General features: G+C 37.7%; 1 protein-coding gene across 1 annotated transcript; it reads left to right on the top strand.

The window, feature by feature from the left end:
- LOC108669633 (coatomer subunit epsilon) lies at positions 1 to 22309 on the top strand. The gene is made up of 10 exons (XM_018157011.2): positions 1 to 187; positions 12474 to 12637; positions 14256 to 14411; positions 16032 to 16044; positions 16999 to 17112; positions 17157 to 17303; positions 19113 to 19226; positions 20182 to 20298; positions 20813 to 20932; positions 20982 to 22309. The coding sequence occupies exons 1-10, from the start codon at positions 92 to 94 to the stop codon at positions 20985 to 20987; spliced, it is 1047 nt and encodes a 348-aa protein (XP_018012500.1). The 5' UTR covers positions 1 to 91; the 3' UTR covers positions 20988 to 22309.
- Positions 22310 to 22795: the final 486 nt, after the last annotated feature.

Raw genomic sequence — 22795 nt, 5'->3', positions numbered from 1 at the left:
CCGAATGCTGCAGCAGCTGACGTGAGGGTTGAACTTTGGTTGTACGTAAAAATTATTGTTATTACACGGTTCTAAATCGTTACATTTCAAAATGACTTCTGCTGAAATTGATGAACTTTTTGAAGTAAAGAATTCATTGTATATTGGGAATTATCAACATTGTATCAATGAAGCTCAGAAAGTAAAGGTGAGTTGAAAATGGTGTTCATGCACATTGCACTTTGACTTCAATAACATTGACATTTGACAGTACTAAGTTGCAAAAGTGAAGCCAAAATTCCGACGACTCCGGTCATTTCTGACCACCCGTTAGTTGTGAGATGTTTTTAGCTAAAAATATGACAATAAATTCAATAAAAAATATAGATATTTTTAATTTCCTGATTTAGTTATTTTAGTTGGAGTTCTAGAGGGCTATTAAATTAACCAGCACACATGGCATCGGTGACATCTGCTTCTTTGCTGCCGTTGTTTCGTCAACGCCTAAAAACAGAACTTTTCCGTAGAGCCTTTGAATCTTAGACCTAGCCGTCATCTAATCTATTATGTATATTACTGGTTTAGCATAGGTGTTGTTTGTTCTAGCATAGACGTCGTCAGTCTTGGCATATGTCCTTTGTTTTAGCATAGACGTCATCTGTTTTTATCCTCTCATGTCTTTTTTAGCCACTTGTAACGTGCCCTCGAAGTTTGATCCGAACGAGACGCCACGACAATCTTTTTGTGGAATAATAATAATAATGATACTGGACCAGGGCATAGCCATGACAATCAGGCATATTGATATTGGTCACAACCAATTAAGCAATCAGTGTAGAATTCTGGATTATACATAGTGGCAATCATAGTGGCAAAGCAGAGAGTTTTTTAGACTCTCCCTCAACGGCCTCAAGTTCATTTTTGAGTCCTATAAGTAGACCAGTAAAGTATCCTGGATACCAGCAGTATCATACTTGAGAAATTGGTTTAAATCTTGAGTAAATGAAGAAATTAAAAATGAACTGATTCTAAAAAAGCTCTGGTTTGCCACTATGGTGGCAATCTATTGTTTTAGCCTACTCATTTTTAGACACATTCAAATACGGTACTTGAATTCAGATCATATTTTCTAACTAGACCTAAAACTTCTTTAAATAAAATAAATTAATAATGGTTAGCCACTTCACATTCCATAGTTTTCAAATTTATTCAATTACAAATTTACAACTAGGGTGAATGCGATATATTCTGACACTTTAAGGATGTAGCAAAAAAGGAATGGCTATAAAAAATACACCATATGCGCATCTCAAGTTCTGCTTGCTTTACGTTACTCTCAAAACACCGCACTACGCGTCAGAAACAATGAAATGTCACAAAATGTTGCCATATTTATTTAAAAGCCTTAAAATGCAAACCTACCAAATCCATATATTCTGACACTGTGTGTGAGTCAGTATGACTAAATTTGGCATTTTGTGAGACTAATTCCGGCCATCATTGGCCATGCTTCAAACTCTACTAATTTGTAATGCCAATACTCTCGTGTTCAAATTCCGATCGCCGTATGAGATGTATTTGTATTGGAATATGACACAGCTTGGAATTAGAATACTATTGAATATTGTATACCACTTATTTAGGCTTTCAATTTAAGAGCTATTAAGCTTTTAACTAAGAAAATTTTAATTTTTGCACACAGCTTGGAACAAGCTGTGTGTGTCTAATTCCAAGCTGTGTCGGAATTAGTTTTTATGTGTCTAAAACTGTCTCTTAACTTAATCATCTATTAATTTTTTTATCACTCGAAATCAGCAAATACAAGTAGGTATAAATGAAGGATTCCTAATATATTCACAGACGTATTTAAAAGTCTCAAACCATAATATTCTTTCTAGTTTCTACACAAACAGTTAATCACTATTTGGTAGAGCAAGGTCAACTATCAACTTTGACTAGTTTTTTGATGTTCTCACTGGGTGACACGCACTGTCTCTCTTTGGATCTCAACATTTTCCCGCCAAGACAGCCCAGATCTGGTGTTTTGGCAATAGTATGGCGCTCAAAAGTATGACGTCACTATTTCAACCATCAAGGAATGCATGGAACTAAGAAAAAGCTTGATATAAAGGAAAAAAGTCGAAAAAAGTCAGAAATACCCACGATGTCGGAATATACCGCGTTTACCCTACTACGGTTGTGTGTCTGCTCTCATAACTTTAATTATTCAATTATAAGTACCGTCAACCAGGGCTACTCGGGACGGTTTTGAGCAATTTTTGTTAATAACTTCTTACCATGAAACATTTCAGAAACAAGTTTAGTTTCATTTTATAGCTCGTTGCGAGGGCTATCGAATGGCATCTTCAAAAAAATTCCATATGCTATTTGTAAGATGCCAGAAGCAAAAAAAGTGTCCCGAGTAGCCCTGTCGAATGTATCGAAGCAAACAGCCAAAAAATTTACCATTTAAGAATGAAAGAGTTGTGAACTCCAGCTCTATAATCAGTTCAAAACCTCAGTACGGTATAAGAATAGCAGAAGCAATTAGAAAACTAAAATTCACATTGAAGATGAAAACCTAAATTGACTAAGGAAAAACAAGTTTATGTGAAGTGGAAGGCCCCAGGCTTGCAAGCTGTAGACTCCACTGTGTGGAGTCTAGAGAGTGGGTGAATATTGCAAGATCTTTGGCAACGCTTCAGCAGCTAAATGTACACCTTCAAAAGATCTTGCAACACATTTGGATTGAAATCATTGCATTTAAGATATTTGCCAGTCTTTGGCCAACTATTACGAAAAAAAGTAAGGTTTCCGATACATTGATGGATCAGGATGCAATGAAGCTTGTCCAGAAATCAGTTGTGATGAGTTCCCGCCAAAATATACAATCCGTCCATAGCGCCGCATGTCCACAGTCACAAAATAAGCTTGCCAAAGGTAAACATGGCCAAATTGCATCTGGCCAAACCTCCTCTGGCCTAACCTCTTCAGGCCTAACCTATACGAGCGGCAACCTTTCTCCGCCCAAAACAAACCTGAGTGGACCTAACCTAACCTCATTGGCTACTAGAAGTTGGAAAGGCAGTCCAAGTGTGCTTGTAGAGCCAGTCATTGGCTGCATGAAGGTTGTGAGCCGGGACAGCGTGAATAAGTTAGGCCAGAAGAGGTTAGGCTGTAGTAGGTACAGCCAGAGGGAGAACTGCCTGCTTATGAGCAAGCGTGCGTAAGCATTGGCTGAAGACCTACAGCAATATTATCTTTTGGAAGTTTGTTGCTTGTCTGGATTTCGGAGTTCATGCATAGTCTGCGGCTTCTAGTTCTGCGGCTTAGTAAAGATAATGCAGGGTGAAGCTAGGCGTTGGCCTCAGGGCTTATTTGAGAGTAAAATTTGTGGCCTACAGCTGCGCCTCCTATTATCACATGTTCTGATGACAGTTGAGTGAAGACAAATGTTAGGTTTGCTGTACAATTGTACTGTTTTTAGGGTAAAATTAGTTATTTGGGGTAAAATGTGCATGTGACCTTGTAAATAAGTTTGTGGCTTGTAAATAGTTCTTCATTACCTGGCTTAAATGGCTTTTCATTAAAAATTACCCAGCAACAATTTTGAAAATGGTTGGCAACGCTTTTGGCTTGAAAACCCATTTGTTGGCAATGCTGTTTCACCCTCTGCACCCTGGTGTAGAGTAGGGCCTCTTAGTTCATGCTATTGGTGTCTTTTGAAGATCTTCATCAGCCATCTTGACCTTACATTGGTGTCCCAGTTGCTGTGGTCTGCAAGGTACCTACAGCTTGTGTGCCAGAGGTTCATTTTGGGATATACGCCTGTATGACAGGAAAGAAAGCTGCCATTTTTCTTGCTAGAAAAACAAAAGTGCATCTCTGAACAATGCCCAATGAGCAACACTTGTGCGCTAGCTTTACAATCGATTTGGCTGATGCTTGATGACTGACAATGACGCATGCACTTGCCTGATTGACGCGGCAGTCGCGGCTTATGCTCAATGATCAACACTGACAAACGCACTTTACAATTGATATAGCAGATGCCTTAAGATCAACACTTATGCACATGCACTCACTTTGCAACCAATGTTGTTGTTGTAATAGCCCATCCTGGCAGTGGTGACTAGGGAGGAGTGGTGATAGGTCAGTTTTTCCGGGCACTCGGTGCCACTGGTAGTTCCACGACCATCACTGGCTTTCTGACCCACGAGAACCATTTGGTTGCATTACACAACACCATGGACAAGCCAGGTACTCATTTATCAACCAGAGTTGGATGAATGGCTGAGTTGACCATGAGCTGAGCTTCCAAGTAGAACTTGTCCTCAGTGGGACCCGAACCCGGGCGCTGGGTTCAAGAGACAGAATCTCTCACCACTGCACCACACAGCTGCTGCAACCAATGTAGTTGCCATGGTCAGGAAGATGTGCCAGGTGCACCGGAATTGATATTGTCATTTTATCAATCTGCGCCATGCATTGTAATATGCTGGTAAGAAAATGCGCCGAAAGTTGTTTGATGATGAATGCGCGGCAACGGGCCGCAACACCATCACGCACAAACGTATATCTGCATCGAGTTGACTAGATTTCTAACGTGTTAGCCCAGGTCCTAAGAGTTGGCACAGTTATGAATATTTATTAATTATTCAAAGGTCACAATTTGGTTGGACATGAATTACAAAACTGAAGAATAGAAGGTGACAATCCACATGGCTTTAGATTGTTGCCTTCTTATGGACTGATTTTGGCAAATAGTACAAACCTGTACCATCAAACGGTGTAAAAAGGGACGAATTTAAGCATTTTTTATTAATAACTTCTTACCATGAAACAAGTTTAGGCTTCAGAAACAAGTTTAGGCTCATTTTATAGCTCTTTGCGAGGGCTATCCGATGGCATCTTGAAAAAATTCCATATGCTATTCGTAAGGTGCCAGATGCAAAATAAAACTGTCCCAATTTACCCCTCAAAGCGGGGTAATCTGGGACACTTGCAATAAAAGTTTATTTTAAAACGTTTGAAGCATGCAGAGTGTACTCATCCATTACTAACAGTACTTTTAAGTCCTCCTCTTTCTTTATAGATAATGTAGATGTAGAATAAATGACATTTTTTGTGATTTTTACTTGTTTTTCCTTTATTGATATTATATTATCATATTCATTAATTACCGTATTATTGATGTGATATTACTGTATCTATGGACATGCCATTGAGCACTGACAACGACCTTGTCCACTGCAAGCTTCATATCAGCAGCCATGTAGCATTTCTTCTGTATCTGTAAGCTTACAGGATGGTTTGTAATTTTGCACAATTTTAATTGAGGCAAGTGATTTCACTATAACAAAAAAGATTGTGAAAAACATACCTGAAACATAAAATAATGTTTTAGTAACAACCATCATAAGTAAGTTTTGGAGAAATAAATCATAGTTTAGGTCAATTATCAATTACGTTTTCAAGCCGACACCTGTGTGCAACTTTTATGTAAGTAGAATTTTTTAATACGGCAAATATTTTTTTTTGCTCCAGACCTTAGCAGAGGTACTTTTCCAAAATCGCACTTTTTACACTTTTTTTTCAGTGATTTTTTAGAGATAGCAAATGTTTGCTTTCTTGACTAGCTTTATACATAATAGATAGGTAGTAAAAATGTTGAAGTTTATGCCACTATTTTTAGTTTTGCAATATATTGATTAGTTTAGCTGCTACAACATTTCTACAAAATGTCAGAGGCGCGTCCCGATTTACCCCGCCCGTCCCTTTTTACCCCGTTTGACGGTATGTCAATGTTGGGAATATTTTATGTTCCCTAAATCCTCCCGGCCGGTGGAATGGGTTTGTGGGGCAGAAACCCATTGAATAAAAATACAGGCAACAGATTTTTTTAAATTATCCATTTCCAGAGGTAATTTGGGACGGTTTTATTTTGCGTCTGGCACCTTACGAATAGCATATGGAATTTTTTTAAGATGCCATTTGATAGCCCTCGCAAAGAGCTATAAAATGAGCCTAAACTTGTTTATGAAATGTTTCATTGTAAGAAGTTATAAATAAAAAACGCTCAAAACCCTCCCTTATTACCCCGTTTGATGGTAATCAAAGAAACGGCCCGTATGAGAGGGATGCTTGAAAAGTGAAGAAGTATCATCTACATATCAGTTTTAGAAAACAGGCTTAAACTCAAGAGTACAATTGGCCGGTCATTTAGCCTCATGAAAACACATGAAAATATTTGCAAAAAGTAGGACCTACCTTCAACCGGGGCTACTCGGGACTGGCGGGGTGACTCAGGACAGTCCTCCAACACGGCGTAAAACTGTTTTAGTAGCAAAACTAATTGGAATATTGCAAAACTAAATATAGTGGCATAAACGTCAACATTATTCCTATCTATGTAGTAAAAAGGAAGTTCAAAAATACTACATTTACAAGCTTTGGAAAATTCCTGAAAAAAATGGTGAAAAACAATATTTTGAAAAGTTACGTACTTCTGCAAAGGTCTGCAGTAAAAAAAAAATTTGACGTATTAAAAAATTTTGCTTAGTAAAAAGTGGCAGACAAGTCTCAGCATGAAAAACCTTATTTGCAGAATTTACATACCTCAATAAAAAAAAAAAAAATGGTGGCCATTTCCGCACGGCGGGGCTACTCGGGCCCCCCTGGGCTATTTGGGACACCCCCAAAAATGCATTTACAGTAGAACCTCAGTTAGCAAAGGCTCCAGTTAAGAAAAAAATTGATTAAAAACAAAGAATATTGATTACTCTTACGCAGCTTGCACAGGCCTGGATACATGTCGCCTCGGTGAACTATTGTTATTATTATTTTATTATTATTATTTTATTATTAAGTTATAGTGAATGTGAAGCTCGCTTGCGCAGGCCTGGATACACCTCGCCTTGGTGACCAATTGTTATTATTATTAAGTTATAGTTCAGCAAGATAGTATTAGTATAGTCCAGCAAGAAACTTGGCTAAATCTTATTGCAAAGAACAAGTTGTCTGTTTATGGATGCTCACGTTACTAGACCTTAACCCTCTACCGCCTGACTTGAGTAACCGGAACAATATTATAGTAGTATATTAATATCACTAGGTAACATATTATAATAATATTAGTAATATTAATAATATTAGTAACCGGAACAATATTTTCACAAGCCTACTTCCCAAAAGGGATACGTTCTAGTGAGCGCAAAATGACCTGCACTGATGGTTGCTGCCACGTACCACAACTTTATAAATGTTCTCTGTTGCGTACACACGTCCTCAGGTTGCTAAAATACATTGTATAGGGGTACATATAATTGTATGTTCGCTGAGAGTGGCATAAGGTGGTAGAGGATTAAGGAGTGATGATGAAGAAGGGTGATGACACCACACTTACTCAGGCTTGGATACATGTGGATTCTGTGAAAATTAATTTTTCATCCATCTGCTTTAATAAATTGATTGCTAAAAACTGTCGTAGAAACACGTGGCTTTGATGAAAAATTCATTATTATAGCAATACGTTGCAGTAAATGGGCAGCCAAAAACTGTCGTACAACTTTTTGCATTTAATCTCTTGTCTATTGAAGGTTACTCATATTATTAAGCCTTCAGAAATAAATTGTTTTAAGTTGTATTGATGGTAAATTCATGGAATTAATTTCTCTGTTTTCCTGTTTTAATTATCTCAATAATATCATCAATTTTATTTCAATTCGTTGCACGTTTTCTATGCTTTTTTAACTGATGTAAGTGGTATTTATCTACCTAGAAGGATATTATCTTTATGGACCTCATCAGTAATACATACCTACCTATTAGTTGCAAATTTTATATTTAGAGACAGTGAACAAATTTACGGTATGAGACGCTGTCTCTTATACACATCTAGATGTGTATAAGAGACAGACCCTATACCATGCATTTGAGGTTTCCGGTTCTAAACAATTTGAAAATTCTGGTCATTTTGATTACGCATTCTCATGATTTTTTTTCCCAGGAAATTCTCAGATATTGTTATATTTTGCAGTCATGCTGAGATGGTGCAATAAATTTAAGTAATTTTGATTAGTTGATTCAGAAACATTGCAAATTGAAGTACTAAATTTGATTAGGGGTTTTAAAATGATTTCAGATACTACCGTACCGTACGCCTAGGACTTCTAAGTTGGTGTTTTTTTTCACAATTGCACTGAGATGGTGCGATAAATTCAAGTAATTTTGGATACTAGTTTATTCAAAAACATTACAAATTAACATAAATTTGATTTGTTGTTTTAAAAAGATTTAAAACGCTTCACCAAGGAATTTTAAGTTTGTATTTTATTTTGCAGTCATGCTGAGATGTTGTAATAAATTCAAGTTGTTTTGATTAGTTGATGCTTGCATTAAGTAAATTTGATTGGTTGTTTTAAAAGATTTAAAAGAATTCTCCAAGAAACTTTAAGTTTACTTTAAGTTTTATTTTTCACTCGTGCTCAGATGGTGCAATAAATTTAATTAATTCTGATTAGTTGATCAAAAAGCATTCATGTTGAACTAAATTGGCTTTCTTGTCTTAAGAAGATTTAAAATAATTCTTCATGGAATTTTAATTTGATATTTCATTTTTGCAGTCGTGCTGAGATGGTGCAATAAATTTAAGTAATTTTAAATATACCTACAGTAGTTTATTCAAAAACATTACAAATTAACATAAATTTGATTTGTTGTTTTAAAAAGATTTAAAACACTTCACCAAGGAATTTCAAGTTTGTATCTTATTTGTCAGTCGTGCTGAGATGGTGCACTGCTACCTAGCCATGCATCGGCTTGACGCTGCACGCAAGGAGCTCAAGACGATGCAGGAGAAGGACGATGATGCCACACTTACGCAGCTTGCNCAGAATTACCCACGATGTCGGAATATACCGCGTTTACCCTACCGGGTACTCATTTTTAGACACATTCAAATACTTGAATTCAGATCATATTTTGTAACTAGACCTAAAACTTCTTTAAATAAAATAAATTAATAATGGTTAGCCACTTCACATTCCATAGTTTTAAATTTATTCAATTAAAAATTTACAACTAGGGTAAATGCAGTATATTCCGACACTTTAAGGACGTAGCAAAAAATGAATGGCTATAAAAAATACACCATACGCCGGCAAAGCAGAGAGTTTTTTTAAATTCTCCTTCAAGTTCAATTTCAAGTCCTATAAGTAGACCAGAAAAGTATCATGGATACCAGCATCATCATACATAAAATAATGCCTTAAATCTTGGGTAAAAGAGAAAATCAAAAATGAACTGATTCTAAAAAATCACTGGTTTGCCGCTATGTTTGCCACTATGCCATATGCGCAACTCAAGTTCTGCTTGCTTTATGTTGCTCTCAAAACGCCGCACTACGCGCCAGAAACAATGAAATGTCACAAAATGTTGCCATATTTATTTAAAAGCCTTTAGAATGCAAACCTACCAAATCCATATATTCCGACACTGTGTGAGTCAGTATGACTAAATTTGGCATTTTGTGAGACTAATTCCGGCCATGCTTCAAACTCTACTAATTTGTAATGCCGACACTCTTGTGTTCAAATTCCGATCTCCGTATGAGCTGTATTCGTATTGGAATATGACACAGCTTGGAATTAAATACTATTGAATATTGTATACCACTTATTTAGGCTATTAATTTAAGAGCTATTAAGCTTTTAATGAAGAAAATTTTAATTTTTGCACACAGCTGTGTGTGTCTAATTCTAAGCTGTGTCGGAATTAGTTTTTATGTGTCTAAAACCGTCTCTTAACTTAATCATCTATTAATTTTTTTACCACTTGAAATCAGCAAATACAAGTAGGTATAAATGAAGGATTCCTAATATATTCACAGACGTATTTAAAAGTATCAAACCATAATAAAAGTATCAAACCATTTCAAAGCTCTTTGCAAGGGCTATCACATGGCCTCTCCAAAAAATTCCATATGCTATATGTAAGGTGCCAGAAGCAAAAAAAGAGCGTCCTGAGTAGCCCCGTCGAACGGGGCTACTTGGGACACTTGGAATAAAACTTCATTTTAAAACATTTGAAGCATGCCGAGTGCTCTCATCCATTACTAACAGTACTCTAAAGTCCTCCTCTTTCTTTGTAGATGATGTAGAGGTAGAATAAATGACATTTTCTGTGATTTTTACTTGTTTTTCCTTTATTGATATGATATTACCATATACATTAATTACCGTATTATTGATGCGATATTACCGTATCCATGAACATGCCATTGAGCATTTACAACAACCTTGTCCACTGCAAGCTTCATATCAGCAGCCTTATAGCATTTTTTCTGTATCTGTAAGCTTACAAGATGGCTTGTAATTTCACAACATTTTGATTGGGTTAAGTAAATTTACTAAAAAAAAAAGATTGTGAAAAACATACCTGAAACAGAAAGGAATGTTTTAGTGACAACCATCATATGTTTTGGAGAAATAAATCATAGTTTAGGTCAATTACTTTTCATTGTTTCATGGTTAGAAGTTATGAAATGGTTAAGAAGTTATGAAATGTTTCATGGTAAGAAGTTATGAATGAAAAACGTTCGAAATCATCCCAAGTAGCCCCGGTTGACGGTAGTGGGAGACCCATGCCCAAGCCATCAATTTGTCTGTAAAATTTGCCAGCAAATGTGAAACAAGAATTTTAAATTGAATTGAATTGTCAGTTTAGAACTGACAATTCAAGAGATTTAAAAAATTTGTGGTTCACACCCATAACAATGTCATTAATCTCTTTGAACAATGAATTTAGGCAAGTATTAATACTCTCATGGCAAGGTACTATATTTGTAAACAAATTCTCTACATCAAATGAAGCCATAGTCAAATCCAGAACATTAGTCATCCTTGGTGGAAATTATTAAATCAGTGTTATTGTAAGATGACAAAAAAAAAAAAAATCATTTGACTAGAATCTCATGGGGCTTGAGTTTTATATGCAGTTGGTAATTTAGAATTGACCAAGATACCTGGCTTGCAGGCTGGATTGGTCCTGAATCTAATATCTAACATTCTTAGAATTATATTCACCACAAAAGTGAGCAGGCATCTGCAGGCAAGTCTAGTAAAGAAAATCTTTGTCCAGTTTGCTCTGCTCAAGGACAAAGTCACCTAAATATTTTTATGGTCATTGTTCAATTTTTTATTGGAAATTAAGAAGAATAGAACAATTTTTGCAGTCAATTTTTCAAAGTTTGTAGAATGTGCTTGACTGTGTACTATTCTCAGTAATTAGTTCACAAATAATTCATCTAGCTGGTATCTTTTTGCTCCAGTAATGGCAAATAATCTCGTTTCAAGACCCAGAAAGGAGATACCGTCAACCAGGGCTACTTAGGACAGATTTGATCGTTTTTTTGTTAATAACTGTTAATAACTTCTTAAGATGAAACATTTCATAAACAAATTTAAGCTCATTTTATAGCTCTTTGCCAAGGCTATCGAATGGCATTGTCAAAAAAATTCCATATGCTACCGGTATTCCTAAGGTGCCAGACGCAAAATAAAGATTGTTCGGAGTAGCCCCGTTGGTCAGGGCTACTCACTCAGGACAATGGGAATAAAACTTCATTTCAAAACATTTGAAGCATGCAGAGCGTACTCATCCATTACTAACAGTACTCTGAAGTCCTTCTCTTTCAGTGCAGACGATGTATTCAAATAAATAAAAAAAATCATGAAAAAATAAAAAAAATCATTGATTTTTGATTTTTTTGATTTTTTTTAAAAAATCAAAAAAATCGCCAACCCTGAATAGAACAATTTTTGCCTTCAAATTTTCAAAGTTTGTAGATTGTGCTTGACTGTGTACTTTTCTCAGTAATTAGTTCAAAAATAATTCATCTAGCTGGTATCTTGTTTCTCCAGTAATGGCAGATAATCTTTTGTCAAGACCCAGAAAGGAGATATACGTAGTACAGGGGTTGGACAAATTAAGGGAAATGTCTGACATTTTGGTATCATAATTTTTGAACATGTTATAAACAATGAAAATGTCACACATTTTTATGTTTTATTGTTTATGGTTGCTGCTAATTGATATTTTATCCTTGCACAGGTATTTTCAGTAAATTTTTGTGTTTATAACCTTTACCTATAAATGGCAAACCTCTCTGACTTTCAAAGAGGCCAAATTGTTGGTATTTGTTTAACCCCCTGTAGGTATTTCTGACAAAAAAGGGTTTCCCTTATTTTGTCTGACCTCTGTATTTCATGTGCATAAACCCATAAAAATTATTAACCTTTCTACATATACCTTCACAAAATTTCAAAATTAGAAACTTTTGGATTAACATTTGAATTTCTATATTCAGCAGAAGTCAAAACTTTGCAAACATTGCACAATTAGATATAAACACCAAACTTGTTGCACACTACAAATGTAGCAAATGCTGCATGTTAATCATACACATTCATAGTACTGACTGCTGTATGTTTCAGCCTCGAGACGACACTGCAAGAGCTGAGCGGGATGCCTACTTGTACAGAGCACTGCTCGGCCAGCGCAAATATGGAGTTGTGCAGAGTCAAATCAAGTCCAATGCTGTCCCTTCACTCCAGGCTATTAAATTACTAGCACAGTTCCTACAAGATGCTCAACAAGAGTGAGTTTTATGCTTATTAATGTTCAACTCAAATCCAGCAGTTGTTGAATTTTTCTGTCTTTTGATGTGGATAATGTTTATTTTAACTCTACGGTATTCATACTCAATATGTATATATACCTATCTTTTTATTGTAGTTTTATGAGTTTTTTCTTAATAATGTAAACTGTCTTCTTGCCATATCATTGTATGTATTTACTCATCATATTTCCTATTGAGAACAGTTTAATTTAACACTCCTCTCATCTGGCATGTAACCAAAACATTCAAACTTCTTTGTATGTGTGTTTATATATACTACGTAGTACCATATATATTATGTACACATACTACAGAAGTACCTACGTTTTCTTCAATATTCATTGATATGTAGAAACACTGATGGCACTGGAGTTACAGTACTTCCCAAGTTATCACACATGGAAAAATTGATTTTGCTTGTAACGAACAACATTTGTGATGACAGATGCAGTTGCTGCAACCTTGAGAGGATGCTGCGATTTGCACCATTAATTTGTCATAGATTATCCAGAACTGACTTGACATAAGGTGGAGAATTTTTTCAAAATTTATGCTCCAGAATATATACACCATACCTGCTTATCATTTTAAAAATTGTAATGATATAAAAAGATCCACCTACCATTAGAAAATAGTGTGCAAATAAATACCAGTAAAACTATAGGGTGACAAGATAATTGTAACTGTTTATTTTAACCTTTGAATTTTATTGCACTGGATGTCGTTGCATGAAGCCGAGTTTGCTCTGGCAGATGTAGTGCTTATTTTTGTTGTACAATAAGACTAACAAATGAAATTGTCAAAAAAAAAAAAAATGAGGTGAAATCAATGAACTTGGGACAAAATGAATGCTTGCTTGAAATTAGTGATGTCATTATTTAGATACTAAAATGTGGGCAATAGATTTTACATGAAGTACATTGAATGAATGTACTTCAATGAATGTACTTCCTTTTAATGAAATACATTGAAACATTGTAGGTATCCTCACCGACTAATTACTACCATTGCCTTTGTCAACTTCTCTACCTATTCATTTAGCATGTAGCATGACAGAATGAATTAATTTTAATATGTAATCATTATGAATGCAAAATAACACACCATACTGATCAAACAACTGTTCTGAATGATAAATTTGTAATAAGTTTGTAATTTAGCTATCCATACAATTTAAGCCAAAATTGTATTGTATTCAATATATATATATGTGTGTGATGAAATGTTTATATATATTGCAGGCTTGTGTTCCATAGCATTGCCATGACTGAATGGTGCATTGATTATTATTTTTAATATTGTTAAATTAAATTTCAACAAGATTCTGCATCACATTATAAAGCTTAGTTTTATTTACTTTTATTTTCTCATCAGAAAGGATAGAGATCCTAAACATGTAAAAAAAAATATAACTCAGCACTCACTGCAGTGAGTGACAGAGAGCGTGTTTTCTTGTCGACGAAAACATGAAGTAACTTATGGACAGACAGACGGACGGACGGACATGATGAGCACAATAGCGCCATTTTTCCATAAATGAGAAAATGCACTAAAAAATGGTACCATGCATCATGATATTGAAAGTATTTATTTTCAGGTCAAGTATTGTGCCTGAGTTGGAAAGTCTGGTGGCAAGCAGCAGCCTCGACCCTGGCAGTGTGACAATTGCCATTGCTGCTGCCACTGTCTATTGCCACTTGGACAATTACGAGGCAGCTTTAAGGATCCTCAACCAGCACGACACTCTGGAGTGGTGAGCAGCAATCCTGCAGTTCACTATTATTAATCCTTGTTTAACTCTCAGTTTACCATTATTATCCTTATTAACTCTCAGTTCACTATTATTAATCCTTATTAACTCTCAGTTAACTATTATTATTAATCCTCATTTAACTCTCAGTTCACTATTATTACTTCTCATTTACTTCTCAGTATATCATTAAAATTATTTTATTTAATTTAATGTAATGGTAATGGAGAAAATTAAATGTAATGGTAACCAAAAAGGGCGAAAAAATTTGTTTAAGCGTGTCAAGCCATACCCAAATTACATAGGTATTAATCCTTATTACGTAACTCTCAGTTTACCATTATTAATCCTCATTTAACTCTCAGTTCACTATTATTAATCCTCATTAGCTCTCGGTTTACTATTATTAATCCTCATTTAACTTTCACTTCACTATTATTAATTCTTCTTTTAACTCTCGGTTCACTATTATTAATCCACATTTAACTTTCACTTCACTATTATTAATCCTCGTTAAACTTTCAGTTCACTATTATTAATCTTCATTTAACTCTCAGTTCACTAACATAAACCCTTGTTTAATTCTCAGTTCACTGTTATTAATTCTTGTTTAACTCAGGTCACAATCATTAATCCTCATTTAACTCTCAGTTCACTATTATTAATTGTTGTTAAACTCTCACTTCACTAGTATCGGTACTATTATTAATCCTCATTTAACTCTTAGTTCACTGTTATTAATCCTCATTTAACTCTCAATTCACTATTATTAATCCTCACTTAACTCTCAGTTCACTAATTATTAATAGTCGTTGAACTCTCACTTCACTATTAATAATCTTTATTTACTCAACACTCAAATGTAATTTAGATTGAATTTCATCTATAATGTTGGTAGAAATAGGTTCTCAATTGCTATATATGTCTGATTATTATAGCAAAACTTGGAAATGTAAGCAATTTATCTTCAAGTTTAGTATGACATGAGATGATGGCAGGGTGGCCCAGTGGTTACAGTTCAGGGGCCATACTTTCAAAACTTGCTAAGTGAACGTAAGTACTTACGCACTATTTTCTTGTCTGTGATTGGTGGATTTTGCTTGAAAGGCCGTCAATGATTGGCTGATGAACTTGCGATCTCTTAACTTTTATTGAAAGTATAGGCCCAGAGTACCAAGATTGGCACAGAGAGGTGCGGGATCGATCCCAGCTCTGTGCGCCAGTTTCTGGTCAGAATCCGCGAGGAGGCCGGGCGGTTAATTAAGTAAAGAAAATTTGAAGCAGTGAGTTGCGAGTCCAAGCCCGGAACTTGCTGTGAATGTTCTGCAATGTTAAGAATCTGTGACAGGCCTACGGCCTAATAAAAACTTAAACCGCTACATTATTATATTATAATTATTATGAGCCTAATATTTAAAATAATATCGACATTATGGAGGCAAGAACAAATTTTCTCCACAATAATCATGGAATTAAATTTTAGTGATTGAGACAAAAATGAAACCCTATACCATGCATTTGAGGTTTCCGGTTCTAAACAATTTGAAAATTCTGGTCATTTTGATTACGCATTCTCATGATTTTTTTTCCCAGGAAATTCTCAGATATTGTTATATTTTGCAGTCATGCTGAGATGGTGCAATAAATTTAAGTAATTTTGATTAGTTGATTCAGAAACATTGCAAATTGAAGTACTAAATTTGATTAGGGGTTTTAAAATGTCACCACACTTACTCAGGCTTGGATACATGTGGATTCTGTGAAAATTAATTTTTCATCCATCTGCTTTAATAAATTGATTGCTAAAAACTGTCGTAGAAACACGTGGCTTTGATGAAAAATTCATTATTATAGCAATACGTTGCAGTAAATGGGCAGCCAAAAACTGTCGTACAACTTTTTGCATTTAATCTCTTGTCTATTGAAGGTTACTCATATTACTATTAGGCCTTCAGGAACACATAGTATTATTGATTGTATATTCATGGAATTAATTTGTCTGTTCTGTAAAATTATCTCAATAATATAATTTTTATCTTTCTGGTGCCCATAAGTAAATACATAGGTATTAGTTGCAAATTTTATATTTAGAGACAGTTGACAAATTTACGATATGAGAAGTGCTTGATATGAAGAATTGTGTTGAATCACATGGCTTTGAAGTCAGTCTGGGTTCAGTGATTCAGTCCATGTCAATAACACAGTTGTTTGATATTTTCAATACGTATCAATCAACTCTTGTGAAGTATATGAGATCTTCTTTTTATAATGAAATTTTCGGAACTTCTTGTTCACATGTTGTTTCTTAACTCAACTCACAAACTCACCATCAAACACAATAATGTCAGGAGCGCATTGAATATCAGCTGCACAACATAATACCTATTACTATGGGTCTTAGCAATGTAACACTATTGTCACTAATTTTATACCCACTTCACTACTGTCATTAATAATGCCACAATAGCGTCACTAGTCACTTCAATAGTAACTTTAAGTGCCTCATTTGTCTCCAGTCACTACATTAATGCCGCTCATAATGCAGCACTAAGTTGCCATTTGCCTCACTACCGTCACTAACTACCACTAGTTACAGGGCGGGGACAAGCTACAGGACGCCTACTACGTCTACCAGGAGCTCATCGACAAGAACACCTCGACGCCCCTGCTGCTGACGGGGCAGGCGGCCTGCTTCCTGGGCCAGGTGGGTCATGGGCCTGGTGGGTCATGTTGTTGTTTATCACCCAGGTGTGCTGCATGGCGGCGCCTCAGGAAGGCGGTGGCTCCGGAGGAGGGGAAGAGAGCAGTGGGTCCACTTCAAGGATGTCGGAGAAGGATGGAAGTGAAGAGTGGACTGCCGCAGTCGGTCCAGGGTTTGTCCAGTGGTCCAGTTGGGTTAGCGAGGTGGGGTGTGACGGGCAGCTGAAGAGGTGATGGACGGTGTGATACATTACGCTGCACTCAGGGCAGAGAGAGCAATTTGCTGCTCAAATGCGGGCAAGGTACGAGTTGAGTCGCGGTGAATAACCAGAGCGAAGCTGGGAAAGGGCGTTGCTTGCCGCACTGGGGAGGGACTGCTTGCTGGATGAGATGGAGGGTAAAGAGATCAGCAGCACCTTGCTAGGAGCTGCTGAAGACATGGCTGAGGAAACATCAGAGCTGTGCAGGGTGCTGAGGGCAGTAGAGTAAGAGTCCGGATGCGGGGACTGAAGGCAGGAGGCCTGTCTGAAGCGTGGGTTTCAACGAATTCGGCCTTGATTTCTGGGTGACGATGGGGTAGTTGGGGTGGTGTGCTTGTAGGGCGCTGGCAAGGTACCTACTATGAGCAGAGTAGAGAGAGGTGGTCGGCCACGGGTAAGACCTCAGCTTCGCTGTGCAGGTGAGATGCGGTGGCCATTTGAAGAAAACCCTTGGCTAGGCAGAGTGCAAAATTCTGTATGATTTATAGGTTAGAGATGGCTGAAGGAGAGGCGTTAGGGAACCACACTGGGGCAGTGTAGGTGATGAGAGACTTAATAAGGGTCTTGAAAGTCACTATGAGGGTTTCCTTCTGCTGTCCCCAGCTGGTTCCGGCAAGGGATTTGAGGATGTTGAGGCGCAGGCGGGCTCTCTAACATGTTGCAGCAATGTATGGAAAGAAGGTGAAGTGGGGGTCAAAAGTGACCCCGAGGGTCTTAGGGGTCCAACAGAGTAGAAGGTCGGACCCCTCCCAGCTGACATGAGGATCTGTTTGTGATTGTTGGGCGTCGGGAATGATGAATGTAGTGTGAAATTTGGGGATGTGTACAGACAACCCCTTCCGACGAGCCCATGCCGCTACATCGGAAGAGTGAGAAGAGAAAACAGCAGACGCCTCGGCGATCTACAAGGCCCCCGCAGCGGCAGTGAAATCGTCCGCATAGGAGGTGACTAAAGGGGTGGACTAGGGGAAGTCTGAGACACAGGAATTGAAGAGGACGGGCGAGATTACGGAGCCTTGTGGGACTGCAGAATGGACTGAACTTGGGGCGAAGAATCCGCTGTGATTGGAGCACCTGGCTGACCTGCCTCTGATGTAGCAAATAAGCCAGAGAGTGATGTTGGCGTGGAGGGGAGTGGAGGCGATATGAGAGATGAACTGGGCGTGAGGCACGGTGTCAAATGCCTTGCTGAAGTCTAGTGTCGTTGCTATTGTCCTTGTGAGTGGGTGGGGCTGGTTGAAGAAACCTGTAGCGATAGTCTGGGTTAGAGGAAGCAGGGCAGATGGTGAGGTAATCCGGGCCAGTGGCGGTGGAAGTACCCGAGCTCCATACCGCCTGTCTGGTCTGATGCGGAGTGTACATGGGAGATGTGTCGGAGAGGGGATTGCGGCGCCTGCTGCCTCTGTAAGTTGACCTGCCAGAGGCGTCACGTTGGTAGTGGGGAACCAGCGTGAATTGGCGGCAGANACTCACAAACTCACCATCAAACACAATAATGTCAGGAGCGCATTGAATATCAGCTGCACAACATAATACCTATTACTATGGGTCTTAGCAATGTAACACTATTGTCACTAATTTTATACCCACTTCACTACTGTCATTAATAATGCCACAATAGCGTCACTAGTCACTTCAATAGTAACTTTAAGTGCCTCATTTGTCTCCAGTCACTACATTAATGCCGCTCATAATGCAGCACTAAGTTGCCATTTGCCTCACTACCGTCACTAACTACCACTAGTTACAGGGCGGGGACAAGCTACAGGACGCCTACTACGTCTACCAGGAGCTCATCGACAAGAACACCTCGACGCCCCTGCTGCTGACGGGGCAGGCGGCCTGCTTCCTGGGCCAGGTGGGTCATGGGCCAGGTGGGTCATGGGCCAGGTGGGTCATGGGCCTGGTGGGTCATTGGCCAGGTGGGTCATGGGCCTGGATGGCACTAAGCCAGGTGGGTCATGGTCCTGGATGGCCCTAAGCCAGGTATGTTCTTGGCCAGGTGGGTCATGGGCCTGGATGGCCCTAAGCCAGGTATGTTCTTGGCCAGGTGGGTCACGGGCCTGGATGGCCCTTAGCCAGGTATGTTCTTGGCCAGGTGGGTCATGGACCTGGAGAGCCCTAAGCCAGGTATGTTTTTGGCCAGGTGGATCACGGGCCTGGATGGCCCTGAGCCAGGTATGTTCTTGGCCAGGTGGGTCATGGACCTGGAGAGCCCTAAGCCAGGTATGTTCTTGGCCAGGTGGGTCATGGGCCTGGATGGCCCTGAGCCAGGTATGTTCTTGGCCAGGTGGGTCATGGGCCTGGATGGTTCTAGGTCACGTGAGGTGCTCTTACTCCTCCTTCACTCTCTGCCTTACACCCGAACAATACTTACCTCTATGCATAATTATTCAACTCAGTTCAATGTTATAGGTATTATATTTGTGAACATTTACAGTGGGCCAGGTAACACCTACTGCTACTCGTCTCTGCAGTCAGTTGCCAGTCACTGTCTGTGCAGTTCACTAAGTTGTGAAGTAATTACTGTTTTTCCTCATGGCAAGACCGAGAAGGTGCAGGGTGTGGCTATACTAAACAACTGAATTAATATAAAGTCGTATTTAAATAATGAATACAATTACTATAGTTGAATAAATAGGAATATGTTGTTCGTAAATTATAAATTGTTATGGGCTTGTTCAAGATGAAGCAGGCATTGAGTGTGGCCATATTGAATTAATAAAGTTGTAAATTAATATTGGTTTACTAATCTAAATATGTGAATAAAAATAATGGTTTTGATGTTGATTAACAACATTATTTCTGCGCAGGGCAAGACGGAGGAGGCCGAGGCCGCCCTGCAGGAGGCCCTGGACAAGGACCCGAACTGCGCGGACGCGCTGGTCAACCTCATGGTGCTGGCCCAGCACACGGCCAAGCCTGCTGATGTCAGGGCATACATTATGTTGCTCGTGTTGTACATTATATTGCTAGTGCCATAGATTATATTACTCGTGTTATTGATTATATTGCTAGTGTTGTAGTTTATATTGTTAGTGAAGATAATGAAGATAACGTCTGTGTTAATCATTAAGATACTGAAGATAACGTCCATGTTAACTAATAAGATACGTAATGAAGATACGTCCATGCTTATCATTGAGATAATGAGGATAACATCCCTTTTAATAATTAAGATAGATAATGTCCATGTTAATCATGAAGATAACGAAGACAACGTCGATGTTAACCATTAAGATAACGTGTAATGTTGACCATCAAGTTAACAAAGATAACGTCCATAACGAAGATAACGTATGTCTATGTTTATCATGAAGATGATGAAGATAATGTCTATGTTAACCATTAATATGACCATGTTAATCACTAAGATAACAAAGATAACACCCATGTTAACCATTAACCATTAAGATAACGAAGATAACGCCCCTGTTACCGCAGGTGTCGTCGCGCTACCTGGCGCAGCTGCGCGACTCGCACGCTGCGCACGAGATCCTGCGCGACCTGCGCGCCCGGGAGGACGACTTCGACAGGCTGGTTAAGGCCTACACTTTTGTGCAGGCCTATGTTAAGGCCTACGCTTTTGTGCAGGCCTAAGGGTTTTGCGCAGGCCTAAGGGTTTTGTGCAGGCCTAGGGGCTTGTCAAGGCCTACACATTTGTGCAGGCCTAAGGGTTTTGTGCAGGACTAAGAGTTTAAGTTTATGTTACTTTCATTGAAAAAATATTAGATATTTTTTGAAAATGATGACGGAATTAGACTCGTCAGAATCCAAGAAAGAACGTTCGTATGAATATTTCTATTCATATTTTTATGAAAGTAAAATGTTTTGACCATGCTATTCCATCAAGCATTGATAGTTTAAAATGAGCCTTCGTCTTTAGAGATTTTGTTATCTTGAGGTTCATGGTCTCTTGCATACAATCAGAGACATGAGTGTGACGTTGTCCAAATAATGATGCACTTTTGTTTGTGTGGATCATCCTGTGACCCGGTTTGACCCGGCAATAGTGCGTGTCAGCGTCAGCTTGTGGACAATGTGATCCATTAATTTTTCAGAGATCACTCCGGTTCGAAGGATTTCATTCACATCCTTCCTTCCAATAATCGTTAATTTCGAACGCCCTTTATTTATGTTAAAAAATGGTGATTTTTCATTCAGTTTTTAGAATCATTATCCAGCTTTCATTACTGAGCCATGATTTTGATATCAATTTTTGCAGTAGATGATCATTAATATTAATATTTCGGCTCAATGGCTTATAAATTAAATAATGATTTATTTCTCCAGTTTAAATTCTTGGGGCATTCAATCATCGCATTTGAGGCATTCAATTTGAATGTTGAGAATCAGTAAAAAAAAAGTCGACTTTCTAATTGGAATTTTAGACTTTGTTCCGTACAGTTCATTTATTTATTAAGTTTTTAATAGAAATTAGGAGAAAATGAAAGATATCTTGTATTTTTAGATATATTATTTATCTTCCAGTTTCGTTCATTTCAGAATATTAATGGAGATGCCGATCATAATATGAACTTTGTTGGGTGAAGTTCGGTTTTCACTTACGACCATTTCTCTTGAAATCGGGCTAACTTGATTAATTTTTGCAGTTGTTAGATTTTGATAATAATATAATGAATAAGAATGACTAAAAATAATTGTTATTATTAGATTTTGTATCAATCGTTCACTGCAATTCACATTGGATTTTCTGGTTTAAGCGCTAAAATTGGTTAAGTTGGCGTCTCAGTAAAGACAAGAATAGATTAGCGTGTCTATTGTTTTTGTGTGGTAAAAAAAACCTTGAGCATTCACGACATTTTTGTTGGAACGGCCGTTTTCGGATCGTTCATGTACACCCACGGTGGAATTTAGTATCAATAAACAACCATTCCTCCTCTTAAGGAATTTTGTTATGCAATAAAGTTGAAGAAAGTTGTTCTCTCCTTAATATCCTAAGCTGATCATATCTCTTCGACTATTAAGATGATAAGGAAACGATTGTATTTCAAGTAGAAACTGTATGTTTTTATACTTCTTTAATTTCCATATTTACAGAAAGGCTGGAGTATGAAATGCATCCAATTCATGAGAATTTCTCTTAAAAATTTTTTTATTCATTGAATATTCAGAGTTTCTCTTCATGGATGCCAGTCGGTGTCGGCGATTCTAATGTTCATTCAGGCTTTAGGCCACGGATAACCGTTATTAATAGTTATTAATATAATAACTCATCAATTTTAAGTGTACCCTTAACATCTGGTAATCAGAGTTACCTTCTGTAGACAAAAGCTTAAACTTTTTATACGCATACATTTACAGTCTTCAATGCTATTTTTACTTGAGACTAAGGAGCTAAGTTGGTCTAAGAAGCTTAACCTAAAATGCCTGGTAATGTGAGTTACCTTTAGTTGACAAGGATAA

Source organism: Hyalella azteca, unplaced genomic scaffold (assembly GCF_000764305.2).
Source record: "Hyalella azteca isolate HAZT.00-mixed unplaced genomic scaffold, Hazt_2.0.2 contig5365, whole genome shotgun sequence".
Lineage (NCBI taxonomy): Eukaryota > Metazoa > Arthropoda > Malacostraca > Amphipoda > Hyalellidae > Hyalella > Hyalella azteca.
The sequence above is the reverse complement of the archived record's forward strand: the minus strand, read 5'-3'. Positions and strand labels throughout refer to the sequence as shown.